General features: G+C 36.1%; 3 protein-coding genes across 3 annotated transcripts; 2 read left to right on the top strand and 1 right to left on the bottom strand.

Annotated features, from left to right (window-relative positions):
* The first annotated feature begins 411 nt into the window (after positions 1 to 411).
* LOC105560324 (coiled-coil domain-containing protein 93) lies at positions 412 to 4,247 on the top strand. The gene is made up of 12 exons (XM_012009346.1): positions 412 to 620; positions 1,030 to 1,143; positions 1,220 to 1,314; positions 1,483 to 1,753; positions 1,849 to 2,040; positions 2,129 to 2,179; positions 2,311 to 2,415; positions 2,489 to 2,706; positions 2,815 to 3,131; positions 3,231 to 3,351; positions 3,436 to 3,520; positions 3,753 to 4,247. The coding sequence occupies exons 1-12, from the start codon at positions 570 to 572 to the stop codon at positions 3,912 to 3,914; spliced, it is 1,782 nt and encodes a 593-aa protein (XP_011864736.1). The 5' UTR covers positions 412 to 569; the 3' UTR covers positions 3,915 to 4,247.
* Positions 4,248 to 4,266: 19 nt separating this feature from the next.
* On the top strand, positions 4,267 to 6,406 carry LOC105560321 (adenosine deaminase-like protein). The gene is made up of 7 exons (XM_012009340.1): positions 4,267 to 4,610; positions 4,731 to 4,858; positions 4,939 to 5,130; positions 5,213 to 5,450; positions 5,532 to 5,667; positions 5,754 to 5,854; positions 5,916 to 6,406. The coding sequence occupies exons 1-7, from the start codon at positions 4,572 to 4,574 to the stop codon at positions 6,090 to 6,092; spliced, it is 1,011 nt and encodes a 336-aa protein (XP_011864730.1). The 5' UTR covers positions 4,267 to 4,571; the 3' UTR covers positions 6,093 to 6,406.
* A 124-nt stretch (positions 6,407 to 6,530) lies between these two features.
* LOC105560322 (myb-like protein X) lies at positions 6,531 to 8,743 on the bottom strand (the record flags this gene model as incomplete). The annotated part of the gene is made up of 2 exons (XM_012009341.1): positions 6,531 to 7,095; positions 7,268 to 8,743. Coding segments are annotated over 2 exons (1,713 nt in total), but the record flags the coding sequence as incomplete, so codon positions are not given.
* Positions 8,744 to 9,738: the final 995 nt, after the last annotated feature.

Raw genomic sequence — 9,738 nt, 5'->3', positions numbered from 1 at the left:
GGACCATAGAATTATAAGTTCTATGCCACGGACGTAGGAAATATCTGGACGCGGAGCGTAAAGTACTCTTAATTCGCACTTTCGGATGCAGAAGCAGGGCGCAGCACCATCGTTCTTTCCCGACCATGGACCCATGATGCAAGGAGACTTGCATCATGCATGGACCTAAGAATCTCTGGACCGAGCATACGGCGAGGGGGCTGGCAAATTTGCGGTAAGGGGGGCGAGAGTGCTCTCCTTTTCTGTCCTCTTGGACCTCTCTTTCTACAAGAGGTCACAGTGACCTCTTGTAGAAAGAGATACCATGAGATACCAAGAGGACAGAAAAGGAGAGCACTCTCGCCCCCCCCTTACCGCAAATTTGCCAGCCCCCTTGCCCGTTCTCCCACTTCGTGCTCGGTCCAGAGATTCTTAGGTCCATGTTCCCGACCTTCGAATGCGCCGGATGCGCCCTCGATCGCTCAGGAGGTTAGCGTTAAGACAAATTGTGAATACATTCCCTTTTTTCATTTAAAATACGCGTACGTAGAAAATAAAAAAAAAGCGTGCCACCTCTGAAAAATTACAATATGCTGAACGATGTGCCGAAAAGGTTATTGAGAAGTTCTGAGAGTACCGAGGTAAGATATTCCATATCTGGTAGTCAACATCTATTCGGTAAAAGTATGTTGTTTTGCTATTTATTATCTGTTTTCCTCTTAATATTGTAAAACTTGAAATTATCCAAGCCTTTTATCCTGTTAAATTGGTTAAATTTCCAATATACATAAAAATTCAAGCAGAAAAAGGTGTATTTATGTGAGATAAACAACAGACAGAGTGTCTGAGTATCAGAGAAATAAACTTATTTATCACCAATTGAAATAGGAGGCACAAATCAAGTGCACAAAAATATATACCTTGATATCCAGTTACATAAGTAATTCTTGAGATGAGTTACTCAAATGGAATACACTGCATATACAATGAAACTCGTATACTTATTATTTTAAATATATTGAATTAATCGTTCAAATATCATGTTCTTAGGTTGACGTACGCGAGGATGAGGAACAAACCACTAAATTTCAAGAGATTATTGACTTACTTGTCGCTGCGGGTTACTTTAGAGCGCGAATTAAAGGTTTATCAAATTTCGATAAGGTTCGCAAATTATTTCAAAATTTTTTTTACTTTTATCAAACTCGTATGTAATTTGGAAAAATGAAATGTTTATTAGGTTGTCGGCGGCATGACCTGGTGCATAGAGTCATGCAATTTTGACGTAGACGTGGATTTACTTTTTCAAGAGAATCTTACAATTGGTCAAAAAATGTATGTATCCCATTATACATACTTGAAAATGTACATTTTACTTAGCATATAATGTTTCTTTTTATTTTTCATATCTTCTATTCTTTATCCTTTTGTACACAAAATGTTTTAATAATAACTGACTAATCTCCTTTGACAGTGTGTCAAATATAAATATGTATATTGCAGTTCGTTGACAGAGAAAATTGTGGTTATGCTCCCCAAAATGAACTGTCCGTACCGAATAGAACCACATCAAATACAAGGTCTAGATTGTATCCATATATTCCCAGTGATTCAGTGGCTAGTAAAGCGTTCTATGGAGATGCGACAGGAAATGGCAGACTTTGTGAGATCCTTCGCCTTGAATCAGTTTCACAAAAAGCATTCTTTTAGCGACGATTCTGAAATTGGAGCAACAGCTGATAAGAATATCGTCAGGAATTTACGTTTAGTTAAGGTACAAATTATTTTGCGAAAAACATTTAGTTGTAGAAACTTGACGAATATGTGGATACGCGCTATGCTATTTTATGTTTCTTTAATATATGATAGAAAGCTTATGAACCACGCCGTTTGTTCAAACAAAAAGAAGATTTGGTGAAAGACGAATCAAATAGATTTATTGGTACAGTATTAGAATATGAAGCACCATTCGAGGCTGTTAAAAATACGTCGGCAACAACATCGACAGAGTCTAAAAGCAGCGATTCGAAAAATGAGTCAAATAATGAAAAAATTGAGAAGGTATTAGTTATAAATACACCACTCTCTATTTAATAATATTTCTTAAATTAGTAGAGAAGTTTATGTATATGAATGCACATTTTTTTAGAACACGACTGAACAAATTACCGCTGCTCTATCCGTTATAGAAGAAAATTCGGTATGTAGATTTTTTTAATGTTATACTGGGAAAACGAACGGCGTTCAATCAAGGCTGTTTTAAAATAATTTTTACAAAGTCATTTACTGTCAATTGCAACATAGTTTATAGTATTGTAATTTTTTATGTAGGTACGCTTAAGTGTAAGTACAGTTGGAAACATCGTCGGCATACAAGCGCAAGAAATTGCTAAAGTGGCAGAAAAGTATGCAGCCATGGCTACTTCTGAAATAGAGGTAGATTTAAATATAGAATGTACTTTTGCGCGATATACTCGAAACATGCAACATGATATTTTTATTAATGTAGGATGGTGGCGCGACGGATTCGTCACGCGCTCTAATTGCATTGCAAAAACAAAAGACGACATTGCAATCCAGAGTGCGCAAATTAACAAAGGAGAGAGATAGCTTATCCGATAAACTTGCTGAAATAGTAGAAAAAGTGAAAGAACATCGTGCGGGGAGAGAAACCATTGAGCGCTCATTTAAAAAGATTCGGGAAATTGGAATTCATGATAACGACAGGTATTCAGATAATAGAGTTACGATTGATTGAAAAAAAAATTATATATACATGTCAATCTTTTTTTACAAGGGTGAAATAAGTAATAGGAATTTTTATTCAACTTTTAGTATCTTCAAACGATTAGAAGAACTTCTATCTGTGCATGAGGGATTAAAGGAACAAGAACACAATTTCCGAGAGCAATGCAAGTCGGACTTAAATCTTCTCCGGGGTATGTTACAAGAGATTGAAAACGGTACTCCAGTGGAAGAGGAGGATCGTGTCAAAGAATATGAAGAGCAGAAGGAAGCTATAACACGAGTGCGATTGCAATTGGCTAAAAAGAATAGAATTATTGCATCCTTAACGAGACAATTGGATGATGTTCCAGGACGCTCTGAACTGACGCAATATCAACGTCGTTTTATGGAACTCTATAATCAAGGTTAACTGAATTTATCTTCATTTACGAATACGAGAACAATCTTGCAATTTATAAGTATCTATAATTTCGAGAAATTCCTATTAAAGAGATGTGTTACAGTTTCAGCCAAGCACAAAGAAACTAAACAATATTATACACTATACAATACCCTCGATGATACCAAACTGTACATAAGTAAGGAATTGTCATTACTAAATTCCATTCAGGATAACTATAATGAGTACGTATTATAAATATTAATAGTTTTCGTATATCCGTAATGTTACAATATACAATATATATAATTTAACACGTTTTACGACAGAGCTATGGCATCGACAAGTGGCAAGGAACAATTTCTAAAACAGTTCGAGACAATTGTTGCAGGAGTGAAGCGCAACAAAGCGATGGTAATGTGCAATATGTAGTATCGGCCAGAATAAGGCATAAACATATTTAATTTGAAATAACAGTTTCAATTTCATTTCTATAAGAATTGATTCGTGAAAAATGCTGGCTGGACATTTTTGTTTCTTTATGTATACTGTACGCTTTAAAATTTTCTGATTTTATAAATTCAACAATAAGTTCATGTTGCAGGATGAAAGAAATAGCAATTTAAAAGAGGATTTTATATTTTAGGTGGAGAAACGATGTACCGATGAAAAAGGTAGACGAGATACGCTTAGCCGACAACTCGTCACCCTCGTGGAGCAGCAACGCAAATATGTTGCGGCAGTTAGACAGCTTACTATTGAATGTCGTAAAAATGAAGCTCTATTAGCTCAACTTCGTGGTCCATAAGTAACTTTCTTCAGCAAATCAAACAAATGATCACAACTTGTGGCATAAAATCATTATTGGCTATTTAACCTTTTCACGTATGTAATGAACATATGATAAAAGTATAAAAACACATAATGTAAGTGCCAGAAATAGCTTATGATAATTTACAATTTATGTAAATTCGTACATGTGTATATATTATATATATATGTGTTTGTGCAATGTATATGCACATGTGTATTACACAGATATATCATGTAAATTAGATAAATGTGTTAAACAGAATTGTACATAAATCCATAAATTGCAAATTACAATATATACAATATTACATACCATATAATATATGCACATACTTGAGTAATGTACAAAATATATAAATATATAAATTATTCCATTATTTCAATTTTGTATCAACCGGTATCTTCTCCTTCAAAAGATAATTGTCCATTATATAAAAATTCCTATTCTATTCTTTTTTATTGATCTTATCTGACAGGTTTTCCGTGTGTCACGTGGTTTCTCTCATTCACGCTCGATGGTGAGCTAACTCCATCTATCTCTCAAACAACTCGTGAACGTAAATGTAAACACCTTCGATTGCATTTTCAACGTGAAATAATATGAAACATTAATAATTGTTTCATAAAATCAGAACGTACAGTGAACAGTAAAATGGATATACAGGAGTTTTGCCAAAGATTACCCAAAGTGGTACGTTTTTATGTTCCTCGTCTAATTGTAAAAGTGACGCTTATTGTACAGGCATAATAAGTACTATAATTTTATACATTTTTATCTACTAAACGGTTAATTGTATCTTTGATGGATTAGGAACTCCATGCACATTTAAACGGTTCATTAAGTGTGAACACGTTACAAAAATTATGTAAGATGCAACGCTCAGGTGGTACTTGCGATCAAGCTCTTGTGGACATTACCAATTTCTCATCTTTAAACGAGTACGTATAGGCATTCTTTTACTTACTTCCCTACAAAGTACCATTCAGATCACGAATCGTTAAATGTAATCATTTTTCAGATGTTTTAAGATGTTTGACACAGCACATGCATTGACAATTACACCGCAGGCTGTATTTGTTGCTACTTGCGATGTGATAAGAGAGTTTCGCGAGGACAATGTGATTTATTTAGAATTGAGAAGCACACCTCGTGCTGTAAAGGATTCAATGACAAAAATTGAATATCTTGAAGCTGTGATAAAAGCTATCGAGTATGTATACTACAATATATTAATGACATATTTTTAATTTTCCCCTGAAACAATTAGTAAATAATATCTGATATGTGTTCAGGGCGTCCAAAGCTGAATTTCCACAAATTCTTGTAAAACTACTGGTATCAATTAATCGAAAACAAGGCTACGAGTCTGCAGAAGAAAACATAAATCTTGCTATAGAGTTTACGAAGAAGTACCCAGAGTATGTTGTGGGTATTGATCTTAGTGGCGATCCAACAGCGGGCGATTCATTTTTAGAGTTATTAGAAATGTCTAGGAAAGTAGGCCTCAGAATTACGGCTCATTGTGCAGAGGTGAATTATTTTTTAGATATGATCAACTATCTCTTTCTCTATAGACGTATAATATATATAATATAGTATATATAAATATAGGTGCCAAATGAAGTGGAAACAAAGGATATTCTAAAATTTAAACCTGATCGATTGGGACACTGCACTTGTATTCATCCTAGTTTACAAGGTTCTCAGCAATTGCTTGATATGCTATTGGACTCCAAAATTCCTGTTGGTAAGAGATCTTTGATAATTCCTGTTTAAAGACAGATGTTTTTATGGACACTTTTGATGTGTATTATTTCTTTTCGCCTAATCTAGAATTATGCTTGACATCAAACATTAAATGTAAAACAGTGCCGTCTTATATGCATCATCAATTTAAATATCTGTACAAAGTTGGACATCCTATAACTATTGGGGTAAGTATGAAAAATAACACATATTGTTGAAAATTCACTTAAAAATAAAAACTTTTTTTAGACTGATGATAAAGGTGTTTTTAACACGTGCTTATCAAAGGAATTAGAGATATTAAATTCTGTTTTTAATATTGGGCCAAAACAACTTAAAGAACTGTCTATATTATCTGTACAATACAGTTTTGCAAGTACAGAGGAGAAGAAAAATTTAATAGAAATTATCGCAAATTTTGATTGATACATGTACATTTTTCTATTTTCTATGTAAGTTTATATTAAACTCTGTAATATTTGCCGATAGTTTTTCAGTATAATATTTCGTGTGTAATATTTTTATATATTTTTTTTAATCGCTCATGAGAGACCGTCAAGTAATATGCGAGCAAAAATGGTGCGTATTATAAATTGTACTTTAAATATGTGACGTAGAGTTGCATAATAATTTATATCAAGACTCTTCGCACTTTTGAAGTCGAATTAAAACGTGCTACGTTCATGAATTTTTATTATGTAAAAATATAATATGAAATGTTGTGCCAAAATGTATAAGAATAATTATTAAATACAGAAAAGAAAGACAAAAATATCCTGCAATAATGTGTATCCCGATTTCTTTTTAGATTATAGAAGCTGGCGTAGAAATAGAATAAAATTCTTGAATAATTAGTGATAAAAAAATATAGTTTATCCACCTTGGTCAAGAGAGTTCATATCATTTATTTCGGCTATAATTAAATCGACTCGCAATATTTCGTAATTAATAGCACTATCTAACTTTATTATAGCTATAACCTGTTCTCTAATTACAAATGCATTCGGCTTTCTTTAATATCTATGATTTCTTTACATAAATCTAGCCCGGTATATTCCTATTAGTTAATCTTTTGCTATTACGATCTTAGTTTAGAAATATCGTTTGCATAATTTTATTTTGTACGATGAAAATATTTTTACCCTGAAGATTGTAAATGAAAGATTCGTCATTTTACATCTTGACAAAAACTTCAAATTTTTGCAGTAGTACCTGCAAGCCCGCGTTTGATCCTCTTGAATCTGGCTAAGGCACTGCCGGATTCACTTTGTAATCCACCGAAGGCCTCTTTGTACTCTTTCTCTAAACGTGGACTCAATTCCCGCGAACTTCCAGTGAGAGACACTAAAGAATCCGAGTGTTCCATCGTAGGATTCTGTTCTCCCTCGTTGTTCTCGTCTTCACCGTCAACAGGCAAAGATTCTTGGAGCTGCAGCAGTTTGTTTATCGCTTATTTCATTTTTATATACTAACATTTATATTTATACTAATTTTAAGCAATTACTATACAATTTATTTTACGCAATATATCAATTTTTATATCATCAATAATACATCGCGCAACAGTGGATAGTTTTAGTCCATTTGCCACTAAACCTTACCATTCGGGTGTCCGTGTGATAAGAATTCGAATCAGGACTCATGAATAATTCCTTTTCGGGTCCAATGGCTATCCGATCGCAGGATGGCAGCGTGTAACTTCTAGATTGTCTCTTCTTGGCCTGATGCTGATCGTTATTCTCCAAGAAAACTTGCCTGACACGCTCGCGTTTCTTTTTCAAGAGTCCTTTCGAAGGAATTTGCTGAGAAGACTTATCGCGATTAGCCACGAATCGTTTTTTCAGATCTTCGTTCTCCTTCGAAGTACCCTTGTCGATCTTGCTAGATCGATGTGGTTGCTTCTTCCGCAGTTCTCTTCTCAAAGATCGTTTCTTCTCGTTCTTCTTGGAAGAACCAGCCGTGTCGTCGGCGATCTCGCGTACGGATCTTTTGGCTACAGCCTGGCGTTTCTCGATCGGTTCATCCTTGAAATTCCGTCTCTCCTCGTCCTCGTGCTCTTGATCCTGCAACTCATCAAACCTGGCATTGTTGTCCTCGATGTCTCTTATCCGTTGTTGCGCCTCGATGTCTCGTTGAATCTCCTCCTTGAGCAAATCGATCTTCCGTTGAATCTCCTCTTCCACGCGTTTCTCGTATTCCGCATTTGATTCATCGTTTTTAGACGAAGTAACTTTGCCCATTGACTCTCGGAACTTGGAGGAATCGCTCAACTTTGAGATTACGCCCATCGATCTAGAACCTTTCATCTTGGGCGTGTCGTTGGATGCTGACGCTTCGTTAAACCCTTTCGACAATTCGATACGAGAAACTTGGCGCGAGTAAGGGATTTTTGCCGCGACACTTGACTCTTCTAACTGTGCTGGATTGTCCGGACTCGACTTGGACGTATCGGGCATTTCTGAAATTTCCACTTGGTCTCTCTTCACCCGAGCATCCTTCCGCACTTCTCTCTTCTTGACTTCACTCATCGATTCTCGCACCGCAGCTACATCATCCGACATTCCCGCCGAGTCGTCTTCTACTTCCTCGTAATCCTCCGGACCACTTAGGACGCCACGCTTCGCGACGTCTTTCGCCTCGTAATCGTCGTACAGGCTCGATCTCTCCTGATCGGTATATCTGTCAAGATCACCGTCTGTCTCACGGGGTAGACGCACGAGATTGTTTCCCTCTTTATTTTTATCGCGTTCCGCTGACTCTTCGTCCACTTCTTCTGGTTCCTCACTCGAGTGTTGCGAATTAAGGTAGCTGGACACGTCGTCACGATCGAAGGACCCCTCAGAGTTTGATGGATGAAGATCGACGGAGACGACGGAGGCTTTCCTCGAGACTTTACGTTTCTCTTTCGTATTGTCTCGATATGCGTCGTCCCCTTCGGGATCGTCATCGCCCGTCTCGTCGTGTTCCAAGTTTATTTCTTTTCCATAACTGGTGTCTCCTATCGATTGTGATGTTTCAGCAATGGAAATCTCCCGTTTCGTTCTAGAAACGCGTAATCTTTCAAGCGACGTAAAATATAAAAGAGCATTTTACGTGCAAAGAATAAAAGCGTAACAAGTAGTGACAAGCAGAAAGTGTAAAATCTCGTCGAGTCTACAATAGATTACCCGAAAACGGGCGAGTAATGCAGAGTAGCTTAAGAAAATCACGTACTGTCAGTACCTGCGAGTGTCGTTGATGACTTTCGCATGACAAATCGACGATTGTAATATCGCGAGCAAGATGAAGACGCAGATGCAATCGTATAATCGATTATTCATACTGTGACACAGAAGTTCTCGCGGCACATCGCGAAAGCGTGTCTTGATATTGCATTCGCGTTAACAGGAAATTAAAGAGAAATTGAGTTGTTTTGTATGTACTCTCGCGAGTTGTCAAATTCAACCGCTACGAAGGGATTTGTCGTATCGAATGCGATTATTTGCGACTACGCTATCTTCTTATGTCTTATCTTCTGATCAGTGAGTTGCATGATTTTCATCTACTTACTTCGTTGAACTGTTATGTCCGCATTCCTTCCCATGAAGCTGTAATCGACGAAGACGTGCCGATGACTTGACGGATTTCTTAAGTAAGTACAACAACCTTTTCCTGTAGGAATTGATAAATGAAATATATTATAATTCCACACTATATACATCCTGTTGTGTCGACAGCAATTTACGTAAGAGGAAAAAGCCAAGAACCAGATCTCTGGAAGTCTCTTGCTCTTGAAACTTCCGATAAAGATTCACGTCTTAAAAGAACCAAGAAAATACATTTAAAGTTTGAACAATCACACGTACAGAAAGTAAAAATAGCTTATTTTCTAAGTTTGTTTGATCACGAAAAATATAATTTTAATTTTCCACAAAATTAACTTCAAAGTGCAAACGAAGAGTGCATTAATTTTGTGTTGAAATATTAATGTGGCATCCGTGCGCGTATCAACGTATTCATATTGCGTTAGAAAATATTACCAGAAAAATTAGAGTGGACCGTTTGGGGCATGCGATATATGTAAAGTTTAACA

Source organism: Vollenhovia emeryi, unplaced genomic scaffold, assembly GCF_000949405.1.
Source record: "Vollenhovia emeryi isolate VEMERY1.0 unplaced genomic scaffold, V.emery_V1.0 DF939233.1, whole genome shotgun sequence".
NCBI lineage: Eukaryota > Metazoa > Arthropoda > Insecta > Hymenoptera > Formicidae > Vollenhovia > Vollenhovia emeryi.
Note: the sequence above shows the minus strand (reverse complement) of the source record. Positions and strands in the feature narration are given on the sequence as shown.

Coding starts and splice junctions, on each gene's coding strand:
- LOC105560324 (XM_012009346.1), top strand. CDS start 570: ATGCTGAACGATGTGCCGAAAAGGTTATTGAGAAGTTCTGAGAGTACC. Junction 2,180..2,310: donor CCGTTATAGAAGAAAATTCG/GTATGTAGATTT, acceptor TTTTTTATGTAG/GTACGCTTAAGTGTAAGTAC. Junction 3,352..3,435: donor ATTCAGGATAACTATAATGA/GTACGTATTATA, acceptor GTTTTACGACAG/AGCTATGGCATCGACAAGTG.
- LOC105560321 (XM_012009340.1), top strand. CDS start 4,572: ATGGATATACAGGAGTTTTGCCAAAGATTACCCAAAGTG. Junction 5,131..5,212: donor GCTGTGATAAAAGCTATCGA/GTATGTATACTA, acceptor ATATGTGTTCAG/GGCGTCCAAAGCTGAATTTC. Junction 5,451..5,531: donor TTACGGCTCATTGTGCAGAG/GTGAATTATTTT, acceptor ATATAAATATAG/GTGCCAAATGAAGTGGAAAC.